Below are 27768 nucleotides of genomic sequence, written 5' to 3' on the forward strand. Positions count from 1 at the left end.
AATCTTCAGGATTCTGCGATAAAACCACATTTCGAAAGCCTCAATTTTCTTACAGGTAGCGTCTGTGAGAGTCCACGACTTCCGTACACTAGTATAGGAAAGATATAACATAGTAGTAACCTGATTTTTATGGTTACTGATCAATCGTGGCATTTGAATAGCTTAGCCATATTTTTACAACCCAAAGTAAGTATTCCATTTTAAAGGAAAAATAACATTGTAATAATTAACAACCAAAAATGTTTAAAAAACAGAAAGTCCAAACTTTTGGTAATCAAATTTGACCAGCACATTCAGTGCAGCATGCTGATATATGTACAATACACAGTCACAGAATTTACAAAAATATCTGATTTTTCAGCAATATTAGCAATAATATCTTGTTTGGAACTCTAAAGGAATCTATAAAATGGGTTGACCACGTACTAAGAATGAACCCTGGAAACCCTACCAGAATATCTATGTTCCAAAATCCAGTAGGAAATAACACTAGATTAAAACAAAGACTAAAATATCTCGACAACGTGGAAGAGGATCTCAAAACAGTTGTCATTAGAAGTTGGAGGAGAAAGGCATTTAATAGGGACGAATGTAGGATGTCCTGAAGCAGGTCAGGGCCACGAAGGGCTGTAGAGCCACGGTGATGATAGTTTAGCTTATATTAGGCTTTGAATTGTACTAAAGCATTCATAATACTCTACATGGTAAGAACAGCATAAAAATGCGTAAATCTGCGAATGTTTTTAAAAAATGGAGGTGTACGAATTTTGTCGAAAACTTTATGTAGTTACTAAATCAAATTACTAGAAATAACAAAAATGCAAATAACAAAAAAATGTAATATTGGGAATTTATGAAGCGTTGACAGTTTCTGGAGTGGTCGATTTTTGTGCGTAGGTCTTAATCTGAAAGTCCTTTGGTTTTGGTAATTTTTCTTTCACAGTTTGCGGTTCACCAGTTACAAAGCTTTCTCCGTATTTGATGTATTGTTTTATGCGTATCGCCATCTGTTGAAGCAATACACTTTCTTCACCATCTACATTGGGCATGTGACTAGATAAAATTCCATGGCGACCTAAAAATTGTTTTTAATTTATGAGAGAGTTTAAAGTTTTAATTTACACAGACGGTTCTAAAAATCAAGCAGTAGTAGAATGTGCTATTCTATGTGCAAAATACCTATCAATGCAATGATTACAAATTATCTAGTGTTAGTAGCATCTTTTCAGCTGAACTCCTAGCCATCGAAAAAGCTCTAGAATCGATTCAAGAAAAAAATACTAAAAAAGCTGTGATAATAACAGACTCCAGATCTGCAATATATGCAATTGAAAACACAGATTTCAGTTCATATAAATCGACAATTTTATGTAATATAAAAAATAATTTGTGTAAAGTGGAAGTGGTGGTTTTAAGGGCAAAAGGATATACCGATATAACAGGTAATGAGAAAGTGGACTGGTTGGCCAAAGATGGAAGAACAAAGGGTGGGATCCTAACTTAGATTTCATTGAGTGGTGCAATAAATTAGTGACAGATATGGATGATAAAAAAAGGGAAGTACAGAAAATAGACACTGAGAAAAGAAAATCCACGGAGATTAATTATGGACCGAAAAGGATAAATTATCTGTATACAATGAAACCACATATTATATTTTATGAAAGAATAAAGTTTTCGGGAAAACGCCCCAGAACCAAAAAAAGTCGCAGAGTGAAATCGTGTCGGACTCGTCCTATAACTTTTTGGCCGACATGTACTCTAACTAGAACAACTACAATGAGCAAAAATATCGTGAGTATAGAACGTAACAGGGAGTTTTCATTGTGATATATCCTTTGAGAACGTAGTTAACCTTAAAAAAATTTGAAGCAGGAACTTAATATCAACGAATATAGACACATATAGAAGTACATTTCAAATTTAGTGTTGTGTCAATCGTTCATTTTACAAGGACCGAATCAATCAGCGACCGACTCTGAAAACGATCTAATCATTTCAATCGTTCGTTCGTTTCAATAGTTTTCGATGTTAGTGCGAGTAGGGCTAGAGTAGAGTTTATTATGTTTTTGTTGTTAGGTTCTTAGTGTAACTCAGAAATAATTAAAAATTTATATGGAAATATGAGCTGCATCCAAATATAAATATTTATTGCCATTGTGTCAATTCTAATTTTGCGATATTTTATGATTTTAACTACCTAATAACTATTAACAACACAAGCGAAAGTAATCGCTTGGGCCCGATAGAATATTTTCCAACTCCAATACCGTAGGCATAATATCGGTCTTCGTCGCAAGTGAGGAACGACCGAGGACCGAAAGTAATGAGTATTGGCTGTGGGATTTTGTTTTGGTTCGATCTCGACCGGCGCCGTCGGAGGTCGATCGGCTTCAAAATACTCCTGTAGATAGCGACTGCATAAATATTATTATTATTTGTGGATTTCTACACATTTAAATTAAAAATTTGAATCATAATATTGTTTATAGTTTTAAAAAGAGTAAGTTATTAAAAAGTATTAAAAGGTAAAATGATATTATATTTTCTATAAAAAAATATATTGCATTGAAGTACATTCATTTAGCAAATTCCCATCAGTAAATATGAGCACGCGTTGATATTCGCCGTCTCATTCGTCAAGAGGCTATTAAATATAATTTATTACGTTAAGCCAGCCAGATTCTCATGTTACAGATCCCAACATGCGAGCATTTTAAATTCAAATTGTATCGTGTTGATTTTTAAGTAAATATATTGTGTTATATTTATGTTATTAGTTATTGTTAAGTTATTTACTGGTCGTGTTATTTTTTAGAGTTTAGTTTAATTGTGATATAATGATTAAATTTCAAGAAATTCTTACACTATCAGTTTCAAAAGTAAATATTTTTAAAAATCATATGATAGGTACATAGGTCGTATATCAGTACGACCCTGTTTGGCTTACACGTGGTTCCATTGACGATTGGGAATTTGTAAAATGAATAGGGTTTAGTAGGATTTGATTTCTAAGTTTATCAGATGCAAAAATTTAAGGCTAAAATGCAAAATACACATTGAAGAGTGCTTCTATATGAGTATATGTCTATATTCGTTGTTTATATGGTAGAATTCACTAGAATAACACAACTAATGAAAAGTCGAACAGATTATTTAGATTATTATGATCTATAACTATATAATGTGTTGGATAATAAAATAACTAAACTATAGAAAAAAGAAAAATAACTAAAGAAAAAATAATGGTATACTGGGAATCTGGGAACTACAATATGGGTAATATACCCAGACATACAAATCAGAAAAATTCAAAAACGAATTACATACTACAGCCATAATAATACAGAAATCACCTGCAAGCAACAGGCAGAAAAAACTTAAATAGGTGCGCTAAATATTGCCACTGTTTCTAATACTGCCATCCACTATATCACATATAGTATCGACGCTGTAAAAGTAAGGTGGTAACAGTTATACTTTTCTGGATTTTAGTTTAGTTAAGTACAGTCCAGTCTAAATCTTGCGACACATATATAAGGGCACAAAAGAAAACGGAATATGGCGAAGACGATACAACTCTGAACTATACAAAATATACCAGGATCCGGATATTATCACATTCATTAAAATAGGACGGCTGCGTTGGATAGGACATGTAGAAAGAATGGAAGAAGGCGAAATACCAAACAAAATATTAAAACAGATGCCAGTAGGAAAAAGAACAAGAAGAAGACCGAAACTGAGATACTTAGAACAAATAGAAAATGATATAACAACTTTAAAAATAAAAAACTGGAGAAAAAAAGCACGAAACAGATCAGAATGGAGAAGAATCCTGGAACAGGCCAAGACCCAAAAAGGGTTGTCGAGCCAGTGATGATGATGATGATGATGATGATAAGTACAGTCCAGTGGTTCTTAGTTAATGAATTGCATGAATGATTTCAAATGAAATTTTAAGTTATGGATTTTTTTTCTGAACGCCATTTGTTCCTAATATTGCCATCGCTAATAATTCCTAATATTGCCACTGGAAATATTAGGGGCTAAATATTAAACTACATATGAGCTACATACAACTGAGCGAACGGAACGCCCATAAAAGGTGCTACCAAGAGTTACAACATTCGTCGCTCAATGCAAGATCTTCATTACAGAACACAAAATCACGTAATAAAGCTTGGAAGATCACCGGTGTTGTCTGCACCACAAGAAAATGATCTTATCGAAAGAATTCACAGATTAGCTGGCTGGAAAATGGCTCAAGTTATTGTTGTGCTGGCAGGCGAAAAGATCAACAAATGAATATGACTCGAGTGCAAAAAAGAATAAAACCATCGTCAATGACTACTTTCATAAATTAAGAGATACATATGTATACATCCATGATACATCCATATAATGGACAAAAAAGATGCAGATTGACAATCCATAAACAACACAGTGTTTTTGCTAAACGAGGAGCAACACGGGTACATTTAACCACACACGAGAACGGAGAAAACGGTCAACATGTACCGCCTTTTGTGCTTTTTAAAGGCCTGAATGGTCCGGTCACTTGCCCCCTGGCTCAAAAGCTATTGTCACAAATAAATGTAGTATGACATGCGAAGCATTTGTTTCGAAGCATGCGTTTGACAAGCATGGTTTGCTTGACCATTTCTCTTCATTCAGAAACCCTGATCGTACCCTACTAATATTTGATGGAGCTAAAAGTCACCTAGATATTTCCATAGTTAAGGCAGCTAACCGCATGGACATAACTTTATTTTGTCTTCCTAGCAATACGTCACACGAGCTGAAACATATGTATAAATCAGTGTTAAAAAGCTTTGAGACTTTTTAGAACCAAGAAGTCTTAAACTTTTTAACAGCAAACCCTGGCAAGGAGATTACCAAAATGAGGTTTGGATAAATTTTTTACTGCAGTTTGGCTAACAGCAATGATACCATCAAGCATTATTTCCGGTTTTGCAGCCATCGGCATTTATCCGTTTAGAGCAGACGCTATACCTGAAACTGCCTTTGCACTAAGTTTGATCACCCACAGAGAAGAAGACGAAGTAAACCACAGTAGCTTCCAAAATTTATCAGATGTCGTTAGAAGTTTTAGCAAGTCGATTGAACCTGCAGATAGAAGCGAGGTGAGTACAAGCGGATATAGAAAACTAATAAAAAAAGAAACGTTTATTTACTGTCTCAAGTAGCGAATCATTAAGAGATTTTAGTCTTCACGATGACTCACTTGACGATGTCTCTAGTGAAGATGAACCTATGAAAAGATTTAAGAGGAGCAGCAGCTCTGAAGATCACAGTCCACTAATTGAATTAAAATACGAGCAGAAAGGTTACAAAAGAAAAAACAAAATGTAAAGACACATAATTACTGATTGCACCGGAAATTAAATTACCCACTGTGAAGAGGAAGCCAGCTTTAAACAGTAAAGCCTAGCAAGTTACCAAAGATTTGTTCGCACTAATACCAAAATTGAATAATCCAATCAAAGTTATCAAAAAAGTAACGAGCAGTACGACAAAGAAATCAAGGAAAGAAGAATCGTGGTGTTGTTTCCTTTGTAACATCTGCAGTAAAGAGGATATACGCTTGTGCATAGTGTGCTATCGATATGTTCATGAGGCCTGTGTTGGACTGACTAAAGATGACAAAGAAAAGTTTACTTGCCCTCAATGTTCTTAAGTTATATTTTTCAGAAGTGTTAAGTTTATACTAATTAATTGCATTTATTTTTTCAGAAAAATGTGTTACTTTTAACTGTAGTTCTGCATTGCCTAATTTTGACATGGGTGGCAATAATAGGAGAGCCTATAATCTTAATACTGCCATTCGCAACGTTAATAAAAAAGTATTATTTATTTAGTTTCTGTTTAGTTTTTTTATATAATTAAAATATATTGTTAAAGACAATACGTTTCTTTACTACTACCCAAATTTGTTTTTATTTATTAATAAAAGTGTAGGTTTTATTTATAACCAAACGTTAAAGTGGTAATATTTGGCTCACTTACCTTTATTGCTGAAGAGGTTACAAAAGACAGAGTAGAATACAATTGGTTATAATTTATTAAATATAGAAATGAAAGATCTGATAATTAAAAGAAAATTTGCATTAAATATAAAAACTTTTTACCAAAAAGTATATTTTTAACTGCATAATATTTATGAAAGTTACGAACTAAGAGTACTTACTTAATCTTACTATTGACGTCATATAAGGCAAAAAATTTCCTATGTGACCCATTTGCCTTACAAAAGCACATTCGGCACAGTTCGTTTGACCTTTTAAGGTTTTCAACAATGTATTTATGAAACGTGATATCGCTAAAGCCGGCGTAAGGCATACGACCTTTTCTTCACAATATAATTTTAAAATATCGTGTTCGCTATTCAAAATTTTTTGCCGAATGTCTCTTCCATTCTAAAGAAGATATTTTAGTATTAAACGAATGTTATATAGTAATTAAATACATTTTTATATATCAGTAAGTCTAAAAGAAAATAAAATCTAATAATCCGAAATGACAAAATCGCGTGCTCAGTGAAGTTCGAACCAGAATTTTCAAAATTTGGATTTAGAAGGTTCTTCTTCTTGTAGTGCTTATTAACGCGGCTATTCTAACTTTATTTACTACTGCCCTAAAATGTCCTGTAGTAATTAAGATCGCTAGATCTCTTTTTATTTTCCGAAGAAGTGATTGACAATGACCAGAAGGTCGTAAGAACTGTTCGGTTATCTCTTGATCTCTTCTTCTCTGCCGAAGAATTGTCACGTTAGCTGCCTCACCTGTCTCTTTGTCACCTTACCTGTCTTACCAGTGTGTAATTATCTGTCCTCAAGAAGTGATCGACAATGACCAGAGGATAGCTGAGGAAGTGCAAGAAGCTATCATCAATGACCAGAGGGTCGTAAGAACTCATCGCTTATCTCTAAATCTCTTCTTCTCTACCTCTAATAGGTCACCCTATATGTCGAGTTCAAAACTTATCGCTTATCTCTCGATCTCCTCGTCTTTTTGTTAAATTTTTACAGGGTGATCGAAATAAATGTTGTACTGAGACTTGGAAAATTTTTGTATGTGTTGGTGAGTTAAAAAATAAATAAATAAATAAATTGTTTGTTTACGGACTTGATTAGCCTTATAAAATCTGTCTAGCCTAGCCTAGCCTCATTTTTATTCTTGTCCGTACGATAAAGTCCGTGCTACGACAGTTTTTAAGCGGTTCAGCATGCGCCACGTCGACTAGTCGCTTGAAATTCCGCTTTGTGGTGTTTCTGTTAGTGTATAACAGGCTGGTGGATCGTCTAGCACGGTCTTAAAGAAGCACTTTCTTGATTTTAGTCTGCCAGGATAAGATCCGTGGCTAAAAAGATGGTAACGGCTGTCAATGGTTTGTTTGGATCTTTCGGTGAATTCGTGGACCGTTCTACGAAAGTCAGGATCCGAGAGGCCTGAAGCTTTATAGAGTTTATCCAGACGTGTTGGTCTCATGCAGTCGGTAATGAGTTTGCAGGTTTCATTCAGGCTGGCATTTACTTTCTTGGCGTGCGCAGATCTCTTCCATATTGGAAATACGTATTCATATTCATATTGAGGAGCATATGGCGTTTCTGGATCTGTCCCAGATTTTAATACAGGGTGTCCCATAATTAATTGGACATTAGCTAATGGGTGATAGCTGACATTAATGCTTAGGCAAAATGTTGCTAGTTTTCGTTCTACAGGGTGATTAATTAATATTTTTTATATTATTTTCAGGGATATATTGAAAACTATTGAACCGATTTAAGTGAAATTTGGTATCCTGCTATTATTTAGTACGCTTAATATGAAAATGATATTAGTTTTACCATTGACACTAGGTGGCGCCACCTACTATAACATTGGTTCATTAATGTGGCTATAATTTTTTTGTCCGCGCTGTATAAACATTCTAGGACAAAAAACATAAAATAACATTTAATTCTACACAAAAAAGGTATTCTTGTTTCAAATAAAAAAAGTACAATGTTTTCGAAATAAACGTACCTATTTTGTTAATGATAAGCATGTCTGTATTTAATTTTTCGCAAAACAAGTTGTGAACTTAATGGCAACGTCAAGACGTTGCCATTGAGTTCCATAGTTGCCATAGTGAATTTTCTAATGTAGAAATGCGCGATATGATCTGTTTGTATGCACAGGAAAATTTTTGCTCGTAAAGCAGCTCAATGCTATTTCGAACTTTATCCCAATGGAAGGCAACCAAACCATAAAACTATTAGATAATTGTTTGACAGATTAGGTGAAACAAGGTCGTTTCATTCCAAAAACAGGAATGCTGGAAGACCGAGAGTAATTAATGCGGATATGAAGGATGAAATAGTTGTGCGTGTTGCAGAAGATCCAGAAACCAGTACAAGGCTTGTTTCTTCGGCCACTAGTATAAGCAAATCTACGGTGTCAAGAATAATATGGACAGAAAATCTGTATCCGTATCGTTTTACTCCAGTACAGAATCTTTTACCGCAGGATTTTCCAGCAAGGCTCCGATTTAGTCAGTTTATGATATAATGTTAATGTTTTATAATAAAATTTTATTTACCGATGAAGCCACATTTACTAGAAGAGGTGTGATTAACTGGCGCAATAGCCATACCTATGTGACAGAAAATCCTGATGCATTTCAAGAACATCATTTTCAACATGAGTTTTCCATAAATATCTGGTGTAGCATATTTGGGGATTGTATTGTTAGACTATTCGAATTCCAATTCGGCTTGACGGAGTAACGTATCTAAATTTTTTGAGAGAAGATTTACCAACTCTTTTAGAAGAAATACCTCTAAATTTGAGACGTAACTCTTGGTACATGCATGATGGTGCACCACCACATTATAGCCTAGAAGTTAGAAATTATCTAGATGAAATTTATCCTCAAAGGTGGATTGGTAGAGGTAGTGTATATCCATGGCCAGCACGCAGTCCTGAACTAAATCCCCTAGGACTTGCTTATAAAAAAATAAATAACTGTCAAGAGTTATGGCAAAATATTGTAGAGGGAGTTAACGTAATTAGGGCCCAAAGAAACTCATTATTTAAAATAAGACAAAACTTACACAAAAGATTTAGATTATGTAGTTTATCTAATGGTGAACATTTTGAAGACTTATTGTAATTTTTTTCGTTTCGTTTTAAATTATTCACTTTGTCAATTGTTTTGTATCCACTTTACTGTTTAATTTAATTTAATTTTTGATTTTTTTAAATTTGTTACTGTGTAAAAGGTTTAATAAAAATAATTGTTTCAATCATATGTATTTTGTTTGCAAAAATTATCTACTACTAATACATGTAATATTCACTGGTATTAAGACCTTTTGAATAATACATGATGATACACAATGAATTTACATAAGTTTTTGTAAAATTTTTTCATTTTATGCACGTCTCTAAAAAATACGTTTATTTCGAAAACGGTGTACTTTTGTAATTTGAAACAAGAATACCTTTTTTGTGTAGAATTAAATGTTATTTCATGTTTTTTTCCTAGAATGTTTATAAAGAGCGGACAAAAAAATTATGGCCACATTAATGAACCAATGTTATAGTAGGTGGCGCCATCTAGTGTCAATAGTAAAACTAATATCATTTTCATATTAAGCGTACTAAATAATAGAAAGATACCAAATTTCACTTAAATCGACTGAATAGTTTATAATATATCCCTAAAAATAATTTAAAAAAATATTAATGAATCACCCTGTAGAACGAAAACTAGCAACATTTTGGTTAAGCAATTTGAGCTCAAAGACTTTATTTTGATGTCAGCTATCACCCATTAGCTAATGTCCAATTAATTATGGGACACCCTGTATAGCTATGATTTTTGTTTTTCTCTTGACTTTTGGTATTTGGAATCTCGTTCGACAATTATTAAATAAGCGGAGAATCCAGTTTTTTGCTGCAGTGCCAAAATGTTTAATTTGATCAACGCATAATCATCGATCGACCTTTATACTACTGCCAAAAAAGGCAAATACAAGGGAATGCAGCGAATATCGTACGATAGCTTTGATGAGTCATGCTCTAAAACTGTTCCTGAAAATAATCCATAATAGGATCTATAGGAAATTAGACGTAGACATCAGTAACACTCAGATGGGATTCAGACAAGGGCTGGGTACAAGGGAGGCTCTGTTTGCAATGAACGTTCTCTCACAGAGATGCTTAGACATGAACCAAGAAATTTACACCTGCTTTATTGATTTCGAAAAGGCCTTTGACAAAGTACAACATGAACCACTAAGACAAATTCTAATAAAGAAAAATATAGACAGCCGAGATATTCGAATTATATGCAACCTATATTGGAATCAAACAGCAAATGTGAAGGTTGAGGGTAGGCTAACAGAAGAAATTCAAATCCGTCGAGGAGTCCGGCAGGGATGCATCTTGTCGCCACTTTTATTTAATCTGTATAGTGAAGCTATTTGTGAACAAGCACTCGAGGAAGAAGATCTTGGTCTGATAATAAATGGTGAGACGATCAACAATATAAGGTATGCTGACGATACGGTTCTCCTAACGGGAACGCTAGTAGAACTACAACATCTCGTTCAAAGTCTCAATATATACTGTAACAGTTACGGCTTGAAAATTAATTTGAAAAAAACTAAATTTATTTGAAAAAAACTAATCACGAAATCAAAGAACATCAGAGCTAATCTTGTAATAGACAATACAATGATTGAGCGTGTGTCCTGTTATAAATATCTAGCTGCTTGGATCACAGACGATACTGATCAAACAAAAGAGATTAGATGTAGAATAGAAATCGCTAGATCAGTCTTTAATAGAATGCGCAAACTCTTTTGCAATCGTGATATCAATATAAAGTTACGAATACGAATGCTGCGGTGTTATGTCTTTTCTACCCTGTTGTATGGAGTAGAGGCTTGGACACTAAAACAGTTGACCACAAAAAACATCGAAGCTTTCGAGATGTGGTGCTATAGGCGCATTCTCAGAATATCATGGATGGACCGCGTCACTAACACGCAAGTACTCCAAACTTTAGACAAAAGATGCGAAATTCTAAATGAGATAAAAACTAGAAAGATGGAATACTTGGGGCACATTGTGAGAGGTGAAAAGTACGAACTTTTAAGAAATATCATGCAGGGCAAAATTAAGGGCAAAAGAAGTGTGGGAAGAAGAAAAATATCGTGGCTTCGTAATCTACGTGAATGGTTCGGGTGTAGTTCGATTGAACTTTTTAGGCGCGCTGCTAACAAAGTCGCAGTGGCCATGATGATTTCCAATCTCCGCTAGGAGTGGCACGAGAAGAAGAATAATCATCGACTTCTATCATCGACTTTCCCAATTTTGAGTCAATTAAGTCCATTGTTGAGTAATTTCATGGTGAAAGGTATGTCAAGTATTTTTTCTCGGTTTTTTGGAGCGGTTGATACCTTAGGTTCCAAGCAATTTTGCTGCTGCGAGACATGTCCACACAGTCAAGGTTTTCTATGCATTTCTTCAGTCTTGTAGAAAAATTCCTAGAGTTTGAAATTTAGTACACATCTTTAAACCGAAAAAGAAACAAAATAAATTACCAGAAAACTAAGATATACGTATTATAAGTATTAAAGATACATACTATAGCAATTTTGGGTCTAACTTGGGATATGACGGGTACAAAACATTCATTACTCAAGCCACCTGCGATTGGACATACCATATCTAAGGGCTTGTGCTTTGTTTTCGCTGCTATAATACTGTTCGATCGCATGGAAGCTATAGTTGTGACACCAAAAATTTTTTTCCAGTCATATACTCCTGCTTTTTTAAACTCCTATTTAAATAAGAAAATTGTATTTATAATATTATTTTTTGTATAATTCTAAAAAGATAAGAAGAAAAAAGGGATGAAGAAACAAACGTTGATATAATAGAATACATCGAGAGCTCCTGCTATGGATATTGAAAAGAAAGAAGTTCCTGATGAATATGAGCATCATGAAGTCATGACTAGTGCCAGAACAGCAGTAGGAAAAATGATGAATTAATTTGAAAGTAAGGTTGCATCTAAGATTACTGCTTATCCATTGTCATTAGTATTGTATAAAACAAAAGCGAAATTCCAAGGTAGCATATCTTGATGCAGTAGCGCACCTAGAATTTACCTCTGGGGGGGTTTTGGTTGGTCACCGATTTTTTTTATGATGCTACCTCCATTTTGAGTCCTTAAAATGTGTAAATAACAGTGTCGGAATAGGGTCCTGGGGGGGGGGGGGGTTTAACCCCCAAACCCCCCCCCCCCCCCGGGTGCGCCACTGTGATTAATGCTTGCTGCTGAGGTGTTGCAGAAAATACTGAAAGTGGACTAGAGCTGAAACTCCAATAGTGGAAGACAGCTCTTAACGCTTTTGTAGGACAAAAACAGAATATATAGAACGTTGACTTAAAGATCAAGTTATTACGGATGGCATTACATTAAATACTGAAATGATTTTGGAAATATTTAGTTTTAGGTATCTAGAAATCGTATTATAGAGCAATATAAATATATTGTGTGACAGAAAACTCCAATAAAACCCCAATGAAAGGTAAAGATAAAATTCCAGTAAGACCAGCTAATATGTAGTGCAATGAATGTTATGCAGTTAAGAACGAAGAATAACAACTTATATTGCAGATATGTGAATGCTTAGATGGAAAGATGGAAAGTTGAGTGTTGAGAGTTTTGATTTGACAAAACATCAAATTAAAAATAAATATATTAACTCACAAGGCGTAGATTAAGATGATTGGTTGGATGTACTAAAAGAAGCCGAAAGAAGATATGGAGGCAAACAGATGGAACTTGTTTGCGAAGGGATTATTATTGATAAGCCACAATATAGAAAGGTGTGGAAAAATATAATTAGGGAACCTGACCTACGACTCGAGGTAAAAAGATTGATGTCTTAACACAATAAAATATCCCAGAGAAAAGAATTATTGTTACTCTTCGATAATAAGTTATGTTACATTAATTGATATTACCTCTGATACTAATGGTACCAATGCTTCAACCGGTGGTCTGGCAACACAAAATATTCCTTTAGGATTAAATTCCGTCAAATGCAGTGCTGTTATTCGTACGTCGTTAACATTTCTATTGAAAATTTCCTCAAAAGTTTCTTTAGTTGATACTTTATCTCCTCCTACAGTTACCACTATATCGGCTCCCTAAGAAACATGTTATTATCACAAGTATATAGTTTTGAAAGTAATCATAATTATAAATTTATAAAGCACATCTGGAATCTTAGATACTATAAAGAAATTTACCGAGAAAGTTTATTGAAAGTAATAAAAATAAACAATTGTAAAATAAGTTTTAGGGATTCAGTAGCAAGTTTTCCCTCCTCTGACAGTGACGGCAGCTGTCAAATGACGAGCCATGCTTTGGATCAGATTTTGTGGTAAATTGTCGCAATTCTTAAACAGTATGTCACAAAGTTCTCTAGAATATTTGCGGAATGGTACTTGTCTCTATAAACGTTTCCAAATATCAACTCAAATATGTTCAATCAGATTTAAATCTGGGTTGTGAGCAGGTCAAACAAATCGTGTGATCTGAATCTCGTCAAGATACTCAGTAATTATCCGAGAAATGTGTGTTCGTGCAACCATGAACGGTGAAACATGAACCTCTGTCAGATGACTATCCGCAGTTAACATCAATGCAGAGTAGCTCCATGTGAGCGTCAAAAGATATATCTGCGTATACTATAAATGATCCTCCAGAAAGTGAAACTGATTCTACTATTCACGTTTGAGTGTTTCTCTCACCTCACCTCTGACCAGCAGCGTTAATTCGTCAGGTAACTGTCCACACATTTATGTTTACATTTCGCACTTCTTGCAGATAATTTCGAAGAGAAAGTGCCGTGACCGTTCGGTTTCTCAGAGTACTAGAAACCAGTTTATATTTATTGCTATTTACTATTTACTATAAGATATGTCGATGAAACCGTAGTATTAGAAGCAACAGAAGACCAACTAAAAATATTGATGAACATATTTTCAGAAGAAAGTCACAGACTGGGCTTGGACATTAACTTTTCCAAAACCAAAATTCTGGTATTCCACAAAAACCCCCATGAACAAGTTACACCTAACATACAAATAAATGGTAACACCCTTCAGAGTTACCAAAACTTCATATACCTGGGCAGAGAACTAAGTAGTCAACTAAACCACTCAAAAGAAATTAGAAGACGCATTGAAATAGCAAGATCTGGTTTCATGAATATGCGTAAAATGCTCTGTAACTCCAAGCTATTATTCTCAATAAGATTGAGAACACTAAAGTGTTATGTGTGGTCTCTATTACTATATGGCTGTGAGACCTGGACATCAAAACAGTATGACGTCAACAAATTAAATTCATTTGAAATGTGGATGTACCGCCGAATGCTAAGAATAAGCTGGACCAGCAGAACTACGAATGAAGAAGTACTGAGAGCAATGAACACACGCCCTCATCTGGTCAATACTATCAAAATTAGAAAGACGTCATATCTAGGACACATAATGCGCCATAGGGAATTTGAGCAGCTCCAGGTAATATTAGAAGACAAGATTGAAGGTAAATGGGGCACAGGACGAAAGAAAAAATCTTGGCTACGAAACATCAGAGATTTGACCCACACAAGAGGAAATGAATTAATTCATCAAGCCCAGAACAGAGAGAAATTTGCCATATTGATCGCCAACCTTAGCAGAGAAGGCACTTAGGAGGAGGAGGAGGAGGACTAAAAATGACAACACTACCTTTGTCTAAAACCAAGTATCAAAATATTTTTCTACATAAAAAAAAATCTGAAAATATGGAAAAAATAATACGTTTACCTATTTATTAGCGACACAATTATTGACATTAGGGAAAATGCAAACCGGTACAAAATACTCGAGATAATAAAAGAAATTAAGTTGAATATACAACAGTTCAAGACCTAGAAAAAGGCTCTCTTAAGTGCCTTTTTATCTAATAGGTATAAAGAAAGGGCGTACACAAATGGCTGTGCGATTCAGATTAAAGAGGAATGATCATTTTAACAGTTTTTTACTACGGGCTTCTAGATTTGACGACTTGGGCTCAAGGAACGACGGAAAAAGATTGACAAACTTACACCTATTTGAAACTTTCACCTGTTTCAAAAATAATTTGTCAAAACCTGTTTCAATCACTACATTATCAGTGGGTCTGACACTATTAATGATACGCTGCATTTTTTCAGAGGAAGCTGCGGTCTTGTGCACAATATATCCCTAATAAATTTATAAAATACGGAGTAAATATTTATGCTTTGTATAACGCAAAATATTTTTATATCCTAAACTTTGAAATTTATTTTGGCAAGCAAATTCCATTATTGTACCCGAATACTAACAAACCTGACGATATTGTACAAGGATTAATGACACAAATCGTGAAAAGAAAAAAAACTCAGAATTATTATAGTATCTGCACTCTGTCTAAAATTATCTTATATAAATTTTTGATTTCTTGGGGCACAATGAAAACAAAGAGGGAAATTCCTGCAATTCTGAAACAAATAAAACTACAGAAGTCAAAGCATGTCTCTTCTTATCTCAATATGATTTTATATGACCTCAGCTGTCCCTAAAGTAATGTTTCGCCAGACCTTGCTACGCCTCTGATCGAACCTTCGCGGCCTATGAGACAATACAATCTTGAAAGAATAGATTTGGACATTGCCGGGCCATTTCCAGAGAGTTAGAATGGTTAGTCGTGATGGATTACTTCACGAAGTGGGTAGAAATCTATGAAATTATATACCAGAAGCCAACACTATCGCAGATGCATTGATCAAAGAGTACATCAGCCGATTTGGGTTGCCTTTGGAGATCCATAGTGGCTAAGGAAAGAACTTCGAGAGCGATGTATTCCAGAGAAAATCTGCGATAGACTAGGCATGAAGAAAACAAGAACTACAGCATATTTTAGTACCTTTCCCTCCTATATATATATATATATATATATATATATATATATATATATATATATATATATATATATATATATATATATATATATATAGCCATGGCAATGGCCAATAGATATCAGCAAATATCAACAAAAGATCTATTTGAACGCGAGATGCGACTACCGTATGATCTATAGTTTGGATGTCGACCTGTAAAAAATGTAGCTGGTGAAGACTATATGAACGAATTACGAAGAAGAATGGACGATATACACGAGTTGGCCCGTTCCAATCATCAGATCGCTACCGATATAAAAGATGCAGAAAAGCTATGTTTTAATAAGAATGGCAAAGTCTGGCTCTATAATCCAAAGACGCAAAAGGGTTGAGCTCCCAAGTTGCAGCATTTCTGGAAAGTTCCGTATCTTATTAGAGAAGAATAACGATGCCATCTACCGAATAAGCAACATTCCGAGGAAAAACCGATGATATTTGACCATAACCGGCTGGTGCCATTCGAAGGAGACCACGACGTAGATAAAGAAGTAGAAGTAAACCAAGTCCAAGGGTACATCACCTATCGTTTCAGTAATTCATAGAAGCATATGAAGTAAAATAAGATATATTATCACCGAAGAAAAGCAAGATATACTCGCACTTCCAAATGACTCCTCACTAGCCCATGCCATTCCGGCCAATATTAAAGATGCACAAGGATTGGCATCTATCTTTTGAAGGAAGTTTGGTGGACTTGCAGAAATTCAATGCCTACTACCAGCTCCCGGAAAAGCTTTGAAATTCCAAGATGGATCACGTTACCTTTTCTATCTGGTAACAAAATAAACTGCCCATGACCAACCCACCTATCAGGATGTATGGGAAACGATCCTTAAATTGAGGGAGTACGTGCTGGAGTCCAATGTGCAAAAATTGACCATACCAAAGCTAGAATGCCGCCAATTGGATTGCCGCCAGTCTGTTGCAATCCGCATGGTTACCGGTGCGGAGCGAAAACCGTCTCTTGCCATTTTCATACAACTTGGAGTTGTAAAAGAGGGTCTAGTTGCATATACCAACATTCAGTTCCAGGTCCGACAAGGTTCTAGGAGGAAACACTAGTGCGCATGATGATGCGTATCGCTCCACATCGTAATCCTTTCCATTGGCCAATTGTCCTGGAAATCACAAATATTTGGGATTTTTAGGTCAGGGAAGCCAGTTTTTCACAGTCTCCCATATAGAGTCGTCTATACTCTGGGAGCCCTCCTGCCGGAGCTCTGCTCCGATTACAGTCCACTAGACTCTAAGGCTGAGTTTTATTACTTCTATTGGTGTTTTTATTTCTAATGTAAGAATAGCTAGTCCTTATTTACTCTAGCTACAACCAATCACTAACAATCGATATCTAAATAGATTCAAATCAGAGGATCCTTCGCCACAAATTAAATAGATCAACTGACTAAGAAATTAATTAAAAGTTATGAATAAATTAATTAAGGTTATATTTGAAAGTGTTTGAACCACTTACGATATGCAGATGATATTGTACTCATTGCAGAAAATGCCAAAGATCTTAAAGATATATTTATATAAGGAACGTAGATGGAAATTAAGGAAAATAGCACTGAAAATGAACTATAATGAAACAAATATGATAGCTAATGCAGCAGAAGACTAATACATTAAAATAGGAGAAAAATAATCGAGAAAGTAGAAGAAAAAGTATATCTAAGGCAGATTGTCAAATTAAACAGAGAAAATCAAATCACTGAAATAAAACTCCGAATATGAGCATTTGGAAAACTGCACATGTCCGGACTAAAATATTGACCAATATTTTCTAATAGTGTTAACATAAGGAACACAGACATAGACGCTGACGAAAGAGAATATGGAAAAAATAGCTAGCATAGATGATTGGATCCAATGATTGGATTGGGAGCAACACTAAGGTAAGCTATGCAGACAATATCTACACTTTGGATTAAAATGGAAATTTGTGGGTAAAAACAGTATATAAAAAGATGGTAGATGGAACAAACGGACAAATCATTCTCCGGAGACCATGGGAATATAAACGTGAAAGAGGAAGGAATCAGAAAAAATGAGCAGATGATATTAGAGAACATGTAGCAACAAGATGGATGAGCGTAGCCTAGGAAAGAGGGAAATGGAAACAGGGGGGCCTGTATCCATTACTGGACGAATAAACGTCTGTAGATAGATACCAATTGTGGTATAGAAGCCGCTTACTAACGGACGTTTTAAAAACGCTCCAACTGAATGGTTAAAGAAAACCGGAACCTAACAAATGCGGCATCTTTATATAGTTGAACTGAAAACTTACTGTAACTGCCTGCCGTAAGACATTCACTCCAACAAATGACCTTATTTTTGTTTTAGTGTCGATATGACTCAAATCTTCAGCGATATTGCAAATGAGCTTATTTTTATCATATAGTCGTAGTTCTCCAATGTAAAAGTTCTGTTTCAGTAGGAAGGCAAGGCTTTGTCCAACTTCACTGGCAGCATTTAGAACAGTAACAATGGGTTCTTTGGGAGGAGGAACTGTAGTAGAACATTTTCGTATGGTAAATTTTGTAACACTAAGGGATTTTTTAAATAATGTTTTTGCTGAAAAATTCATTACACTGAAATTTGTATTTAAATTTTAATTGATAGATGTCAAAAATAGTACATTATTTTAGTTTTAGCTGATATTTACTATAATATGACTAACAGTTTTTCAATTCCAGTTCTTCTGTATTTTCCTAGCATCTTAAGCCTTTGGAAACACAGTCAAATTTCTTCTATTTTATTTTCTTCTTGAAAGTTTATAGTTTATTATTGCGATTATGATAATTTATGTAATAGAGTATTTAGTACATACTTAGTAATAGGTAGAGATAGTGTGTCTTCGATGTGAGGATTAAGATTTGTCAAATTAATTAGAGGTTAGAATATTCATTAGAGCTAAGGATATTAATTCCCGTTACTAGCGTATAAAAATATGTAGTTTTAATCAACTAAATAAAACACTAAGGTAATAATAGCAACTACTTTCGAAAAAAAAATATAACTTTAGAGCGTGAAAATAAATTCAAAATATAATAAATTAAAATTAAAATAAACGGCTTTTTAACTTGTATACTAGGTAAGTGCCCTCAGCAGTAGACACCTAATAACGTTAACCATACTTATAGTACACTAAATTATCTGATTCTTGAGGGGCTTTTCAGCTCATATACTGGAGTCCTCAAGGAAAAACTCACAACATATGATAACTTTGATAGGTACAGTTCCCGTCATATAAAACTGGTACACTTTTTTTTCCCAATGTAAACCTGTGGTCAGACTTGACACAATGGTTCGTGAATCAATTCGTTGTTGCCATCACAGATAACGGAATTGCACTAAATCTAAATAAAAAAGAACGTTCAAAAATATTTAAAGTTCTTATATAGGTATTATTATTATCATTAACAACAAAAAAACGTATCTAATAAATTTAATAACCAGAGAGAGAGTTGAGTTAATGCCCAAAATGTTTAAAGGATCTTTAAACGTAGGGTATTTGCACAGGGAACATTGGAATGCATCTACTGTAATTTTATCATGTGTCTGTCGCACAGCCCTCGTTTTAGCTGATTTGATATAATATTTTAGTTGAACTGGTAACGTTGCCTTAGAAATTAGAATGACATGTGAGAAGATCAACTTACACAACTTGAAAAACACGATTTTCGGTTATAAGAGTTGTACCAGTTTTTTATGACGCGAACGGTACGACTAGTGCCTTAGTAGTCTTGAGACTGTGTAACAGTTCAATTGTCTTAAATTTAAAATATTTTTAGCCTCCCCTACAACAAATTGTGTCTGGGGAAAAATATTAATACTTCCCATGAAGACGTTTCTTAAACTACTTCACTCAAGTGTTCATCCTACCCATAATCTCTCTCAAGATTTAATTAGTTCTGGCGTAATTAAGAAAAAAAAATTTAAATTTTCTCATGCGAACAAACCTCCACTTTGAGCACAACTGTACTACCCTTTTCAAAATTTAATTAGCTTTGCCCGAACTTATAAAAGAAATGATACGACTTATTTCGTTCAGTTCTTAGTTTTCCATCGAAATGTCTTCAGATTCAGATATCCTCCTCCTTCTCGCTCGCCCTTTACACAACAAGACGATCAGTATCACCGGCCCAATAACATACAGAGCCTCATTTGAGGCTGTCCTGTAGACCCTAGATACCCTGAGAAAAATTCGCCTTTGCGAAGTCTCCATCAGCTTGGCTTATTTCGCATTGTTTAGCAAGTTACACCACATGAGGGCAGTGTAGCTCACCACCGACTAGAAAACTCCATTTAACAACCTTCTTTTAGTACTATCTGGGCATCCAAGGTTCGGTATTAGCCGTACCAACGCCTCCAGACTTCGGTTTGCCTTGTCCACTAGAACGTGTACTCCGAACCACAGTCCTTAGGATAGCTAGATTAAGTGTTAAGACCATTTCTTTAATAGGTATATTATGTGTTTGATTTACGAACCAAAAAAGCTTTTTCGATAAAAAAATTGCAGTCTATACCTCTCATTACTCATTTTTGAATTTTTTAAATTCAAAATTGAAGAGACTTAAGGAGGTCGAAATACGTATCAACGGTTGTTGCTGCACTGTATCAAAACAAAAATCTAATACCGTCATTCTGTTTTGTTATTTACTTCGTTGGAAGTACGAGAAACTGAATTCACTACGAATTTTGACTAGGATGAACGGCTTGTGGAATGCAATTTTAGATTCCCTTGCCGAGTAATTCATCCAGCTGGTTGTTTCGCAAATTTTAGGAAACACAGTGGTTAAGATTTGAATTCGGTTTCGCTAAGTAGAAATCGTTTGATTTCTCTTTTTGTTAATAATTAATTTATTTTTCTAGAATATCAATTTATTTAAATACTAATTTGTTGTTTTCTGTATCCATTTTAGCCGTAATTGACAAATACAACATTTTTTTTATGATTATGTTGAATATATTTTTTTGTATTATATAAGTAGGCATGTTAATTGTAATAGTTTGGTTTATGTAAGAATTTGATATATAACGTAATTTCAGTATTTTATAAATTTCTGGTTAAGATTTATTGGCACCAATTTAGCTGTGCAGTTTTGTAGCATTACGTATTTCTTTTGTTTCTATCAAACTATTATGTAATATTCATTCATATCCACTTTCGACGCTCCTCATAATTAGCAACGGGGCCTTCGTATTGTCTTTCTGTTACGACCGGCCTATTACCACTTTCAATATGGAGTGGAAGTTTCGGCCTCGGCGAAGGCAGTATCTAAATGACTAGAAGCCTTGGAAATGTGGTATTATTACCAATATTGAGATATTTATAAATCCAGAATTTCACAAGCAAAACCGTGACCCAATTTATGAATACAGTCTAGATGAAAACACTTGTCATACTTACGGCATGTATCTACAATGAGAAGTACTAACTAATTTCGCTAACGTACCTAATGGAAACCGTGCATTTATTCAGAGTAACTATCTACGAAAGCACGTCGACCAATCCGATTGCTAACATCCACAGAATATTTACACCAACATAAGATCAAAAATTCACCGGCCATGTTACTTTGGGCCAAAATTACTTTGATGTGTTAAAAAACTGAGACAGAGCAATAAGAAGAGATACATGTCGCAAAGAAGGATAGAATCGACCTAGATACGCTAAGGAAAAAATGTACAATGGAGTTCCATTATCTTTTTTCTTTCTATTGCGCCGTCTCATTTTGTAGGTTGGCGATCCAAATGGCAATTGTAGCTGTATAAACTGCTGCATGAGAGATTTCCGCAGACGAGTGGTCAAACCATCTCTTCAGGTCTTTCAGCTACGTGTTCTGGCGTCATCCTACTGATCTTATCGTTATCTTTAGAGATTATTAAAATAAAACACCGTGACTTCTATTTATAATATATTACTATCTTAATTTACTCGCAATGATCTTTTGTTATAACTTCCATTAGTTATCATAAGTTGGCCAGGAGGCCCTAATCGAAAATTTCCCTTACTAGTTACCTCCTTTTTCTTAGAAGGCTGCAGGGGATATGTACCACCTTTAATATAATTACGTTTTCCCACAGTTTTATATAATTTTATACATTTTGGCTGTTCAAAATGTGACTCCCTTTTTTCTAGTTGCTTTTTTAGAATAATAATAAACGAATCTGTATGTTTAAGTGTCTTCAGTGAAGATTCAGAATTTATTTTCTCTTCTGTATTATCAAATATCTGATTTTTATTTACAACTACATCAGAGTCTATATTGTTAGCTTCTGGCACGAGGGAATGCACAGAAATTATGTCTTTGGTTGGATCTTCTTTATTAACTTCTATTTGTTTTTCCAGGAAGGAGAGCTGAGACAGTTTCTTTCCTGAGTAATAAATTGAAGTTTTGATTTCCTCTATAAAAGAATAAAAATATATTAATATTTGAAAATGTCTATAAAAAATAATAGTTAACGAGTATACTCAATGGAAAACTTAATTACTTTGCTGTTTTATAAAATGGCCTACACACGTCCCGACAAGACCACCCAACTGTCCTGACCGACAACGTTGGGCCCTATGGTTGGTGTTTGTATGCTTGTTGGCCGACAAAAGTAGTTGTCATGTCCCGACTCGATAGGTTGGGTATGGGGAAGTGGGATATCGCGGTTGTACAACCAAATCGGTAGGCGCGACCGTTGGGTACAACTGGTTTTGTCGATCGACAAGCCTACAGAAACACACCAACCGTCGGGCTCAACGTTGTCGGTTACGACAGTTGGGTGGTCTTGTCGGGATATGTGTAGGCCGTTTTAGATTTACTTTTAAGCACTGTCTACAAACCCCTAACCCCTACACCCGATAATGAATACAGCTTTATTAACGTACAGTACAATTAGATGGAAGCAATATGCGAAAATTATGATGAAATAAAAGTTTGTGAAGGATAACAAAAAATACATAAAAATAAATGTCTGCAAAAGACTTAGCTGCAGCTGTATAGTGTTTTTGTTTATGGCTAAGCGTAAGGAAGACCGGGGGAATTCCACACTCGGGGGAATTCCACGCATGGGGGAATTCCGCACATCGGGGAATTCTGCGCATAGGTGTCTTGGCAAAACTGCAAAAATATTTCAACATTCAACACCCGCAGTCTCGTATGTGCTAGCCGACCACATGTTTGTAATATGACTGCATTCGTAGTGTTGGTTTAGACAAAGGCGCCGATTGTTTTTTAAGACAACTATTCCATTTTGCTTTATATGTACAAATAATTTCAAATACAAAAATAATGCATTGTCAACGAACAGTGATAAGTTAAGTTAGGTTACTCACCTAGGAGGAATAACGCGCCGCTGTGTCATAGTAATTTCGCGCTGCGCGGTATTACCCCGTGTGAGAATTTTTGCTGATATAGTGTGTGTATTGCTTTTTCGATTCCAAAATGTCCCGTGCTTACGTTCGGAAAACCGAGGGATCAAAATGGACAGAAGATGAGCTAAAAGCTGCTATCAACGTTATACGATCTGGGCGGAAAATAGGAGAAGTAGGTCGATCATTAAATATTCCAGAATCCATTCTATGTGACAAACTAAAGTCCAATAGCTATAAAAAAATAAAACTTGACAGGACACAAATTTTTAACGATGAACAGGAATCCACCATAGCCAACCATGTAAAAAAACGGGGTCACTTGCTTCTCTTCTAATAAAATGACCAGAAAATTGTAGTGGTTGAAACCGGTCGTCTTAGTTTTAATAAAATAGATTATAAGTAGGGGAGAGTAGTACACAGTGAAACAAAAAAAGTTTTTAAGTTCAAAAAATTAATTTTTGAATTAAAAGGAAAATTTTCAAAGCGGTATGTTACACTCGTCAATTTTCGTAGCCAATCAACCCATTGTGAAGAGACAATGGGAAATAAACAATTCGGTTTCAGAGAATGATTGGGAACAAGGGAAGCTTTGTTCTCAATGCTAACACTACTTCAACGATCATGGAAAGTACAGAAACCAATTTACGTCTGTTTTATAGATTTTGAGAAGGCGTTTGATAAGGTTCAACATGGTAGGCTGTTTGAATATCTAGAAATGATTGGAATATATGATAAAGATCTGAGACTTTTACAACATCTATATTGGAATCAAGAAGCTTCTATTCTGGTAGACGGCAAAGAAACAGACAAAATTTGTATTCAAAGAGGTGTTAGACAGGGTTGTGTGTTGTCAGCAGATGAATTATTACATGCCGCACAAGATCGAGAACGATATCGGCTAATTTTAATAGTAAGAATGCTTGAAATCGGCTGTTAATAAATAAGAAATACATGCAAACTACTCTTATTGAGTTACTTACCTTTACAAAACATAAAATCCAATTATTATTCGAAAAACTTATTCCAAGCACGTGAAAGCTCACAACTAAAAATAAATTTCGGTGTTTCACTGTGAACCATATATCACTGTGTTTTGTACCACTTTCCCCTAAGTCAAAAATTTATTTCTACAAACCCTGTTGTAGAATATGAAACCCATTCATTATTTGAATAACATGTATATTATTAAATGAGTCGAAAGTACGAACCTGCAATTGGCTCTGCTACGTTGGTGGGTTTATTAACATATTCTATTAATTCTTGCGCAACGTCACCAATAGAATTGTTATTTTCTATCTCTCTTTGTTTCTTGAGAACAGACGTTCCCTTATTTATACAGTCATTTTCAGGCTTTCTTGCTTTATTCTTCGTTTCTTTAGTCTTGTAATTACTGGGTTTCCAAGTTGCCCAATACGTTTCCTCTATTTTATTTAGCATTCTTTTAGAATTTTGATTAAACATTTTCGAATATTTTTCGATACGATTATCGGATAAATTTGGATCAACACAGTGTCTATATTCATGAATATAAATTGGACAATCTAATTTTTTCTGAAGCAATTTTTGATTGCATGGTTCCCTCATCTTGAAATTACCTAAAAAATTCTATGTTCTTTGTTTATTTTTGTATTTTCTAGAATCAGTGTTGAACAAAAACTAGTTCTAGCTGTACTAGAGAGATAAGTACAATAGATCTTTCAACTAAAATTTTACCACTTAAAGGTAAATAAATAAAAAAACGTAAAGCTTGTCGCTCACTTATGCACTGCACCGCGAAGCGAAGCGCGGAGAAAAAGGTTGTTATGAATTTTCTTCATGTAGTTAAATATACTCGCGCGTATCTGTGCGAAGCAACCCTCTGCACAGCGAAGAGAAGGGACACGGATTGCAACGGATCGCAACCGTAGAATCCTAGGCGAAGAAATTCTGTTCGGCGCGCTTCGCATTGCACTAGTGAGCGGAGGTCTACGGAAGTCGACGTGTCTCATACTGAAAAAAAGTACCCACCTTCACTAATTATTAAAGCTCGGATTATAGGCAAAATGCCTTTTTTGCCTATTTTGCCTATTATAATTGTTTTTTGCACTTTTTGCCTTTTTTCGTAAATTCCGCCTATTTGTGCCTTTTTTTAAATTTCATGGTACTACCAATGATATTATTCTATTACTAAACCATTCTATAATAAAATTTTGGGTCAATAATAAAATATCAATGGTTTGTTTATATAACAGATTTCTAGGAAAATGTACTGTGGAAAAATGTTATGTGGAATGTATTTAAAAAATTAAGCGGGAGTTAGAGGGCAATTTTTTGTATATTATTGTGGATGAAACGACAGATGTATGCGGCAGGTATATAGCTAATTTAATGATTGGAATTTTGAACGAAAACTTTGCGAGAAAACCTTAGTTAGTTGCCGTTAAATAATTGGAAAAAACAAACAATTTAACAATAAGTCGATTTATACAAGATAGTTTAACAAACCTCTTTTTACCCAACGCTATACCAGTGAATAAAATAGTTTTAATGCTTTCAGATGCTGTGGCATATATGTTAAAAGCTGCTGTTAATTTAAAGATTTTTTATCCTAATTTAATTCATTGCACTTGTGTAGCCCACGGGGTAAATAGAATTGCTGAAGAAATAAGAAATCTGTTTCCGTTGGTAAATAATTTTATAAATTTTATGAAAAAAGTTTTTGTAAAGGCTCCGTTGAGGGTGCAAATATATAAAGAAAGACTTCCCGGTGTCCCTTTGCCACCTAAACCAGTAATTACAAGGTGGGGAACCTGGCTCGAAGCAGTTTTTTTTACTTTGAACACTGCAATGAAATATAATTAGTTATGTCAGAATTTGATGATGATATTTCCGAAGCCATTCGAGAAGCAAAAAAAAATATTAAAAAATCCCAAATTGAAACAGGAACTCGCTTATATCAATGACAATTATAAATTAATAGTTACCACAATTACATTATTAGAAAAACAAGAGATAAATTTATGTGAGTCAGTAAAATTAATAGATAATTTAAAGACGAAAATTAAATCGGCATCTGGAAGTAACGGTCAATTAATTTTAAAAAAAATGAAATATGTTTTCGACAAGAATGAAGGTTTTTCGTTTTTATCTAATGTTGCTAAAGTTTTGAATGGGACATTTTCCGAGGAATTTCAAATTATGCCAGATTTATTATCCGCTCTAAAATATGCTCCAATTACATCTGTCGATGTCGAACGTTCGTTTTCAATGTACAAATCAATTTTAAGTGATCGAAGATATAGTTTTAAGACCGAAAATATTGAAAAACATTTAGTTGTTTCTATTAATGATAAAATTTTAAGTGGTTACAATGTTTAATTATTAATTTACAGTTATTTAGTTACTAGTTTATTTATACTAATTTTATGATTATGTGTAAATATACCTGCCTTAAGTTAATATTACGGTAATTCACTGTGTACAATAAATAATAAGTTATATTCCTTTATTGCCTATATTTTGCCTAAATGTTAATCTCCGCGCTTAAGTGAGCGACAAGCTTAACACAGCTTGATAAATATTTAAAAAAATCTGCCGCGAAAGGTTTAAGTGAAAATATGGACAAAACACCATAGAAAGAAACGAGGGAGTTAGAGGTAGAAGATACAAGGAATAGGATATAGATAAACTTTGGTCTGAATTTACGGCTAGCAATATACACAATGACATCTTCCTTATACAATTTTCATAACCATTTATTTTACTGTATAAACAGACTTTTATAAATAAGGTTGCACTTACCATCTTTGAAGACATGATGTCCCTGCTTATAAGATAAATTATAAGCCATTTTAACTGTTAATTTTTTAAACATTTACCTTGATAATATATCAGTGATTTTCTGTCAAATTTGGAAATACATTTGGCGTATTAGATTGGATTCAAGCTGCAAAGTGACAATCAGTCAGAAAAACTTAAACATCGTCAAATCTTCTTTTTTTCATTTTTATAAGATGTAAAGTATGCTAAATTGTCAGAGACATATTTAAATTATAAACAGTTCAACTACACTGGCATCTCAAATTACTGGCAGTTCATTACTTTAAAATCTTTGGAGAGTGCTTCAAGCTTCCCCTCAAAAATCACGTAATTTACGAGTTTTATCGCGAATATGGCCTGAGTTCCTTTAATGGAACGTAACTTATGGGCTACATACTTTTCATATGCTTCGAACTCATCATCAGAACGAATACTTCTTAGCGGCTCTTCCGCAAGCTCTATCACCTCATATGCCGGAGTCCGCATCTGTTTTCTTTTAAGCTTCGCTACAATTGGTGATGGTGACACAGTTTATGA

At 34.5% G+C, this 27768-nt stretch overlaps 1 protein-coding gene across 2 annotated transcripts; it reads right to left on the bottom strand.

The window, feature by feature from the left end:
* Nucleotides 1-767: 767 nt before the first annotated feature.
* Nucleotides 768-27352, bottom strand: LOC140448544 (malate dehydrogenase-like). 2 transcript variants are annotated; one of them, XM_072541626.1, is made up of 7 exons: nt 27214-27352; nt 24642-25038; nt 18352-18638; nt 13051-13236; nt 11663-11857; nt 6212-6440; nt 768-1075 (listed from the first exon to the last, which is right to left on the bottom strand). In XM_072541626.1, the coding sequence occupies exons 1-7, from the start codon at nt 27226-27228 to the stop codon at nt 852-854; spliced, it is 1533 nt and encodes a 510-aa protein (XP_072397727.1). In that variant the 5' UTR covers nt 27229-27352; the 3' UTR covers nt 768-851. The 2 variants fall into 2 exon arrangements, with proteins under 2 accessions (XP_072397727.1, XP_072397725.1); XM_072541624.1 differs by having other exon boundaries at nt 24642-25028; nt 27214-27344.
* Nucleotides 27353-27768: the final 416 nt, after the last annotated feature.

This window comes from Diabrotica undecimpunctata, chromosome 8, assembly GCF_040954645.1.
Source record: "Diabrotica undecimpunctata isolate CICGRU chromosome 8, icDiaUnde3, whole genome shotgun sequence".
Lineage (NCBI taxonomy): Eukaryota > Metazoa > Arthropoda > Insecta > Coleoptera > Chrysomelidae > Diabrotica > Diabrotica undecimpunctata.

Excerpts from the sequence above, each read along its gene's own strand:
- LOC140448544 (XM_072541624.1), bottom strand. The coding sequence starts at position 27,286 with ATGTTTAAAAAATTAACAGTTAAAATGGCTTATAATTTATCTTATAAG. Across the intron at positions 18,639-24,641 it reads CGTAGCAGAGCCAATTGCAG|CAAAAACATTATTTAAAAAA; the intron begins GTTCGTACTTTC and ends TGAATTTTTCAG. Across the intron at positions 11,858-13,050 it reads TGGTACCATTAGTATCAGAG|GAGTTTAAAAAAGCAGGAGT; the intron begins GTAATATCAATT and ends TTATTTAAATAG.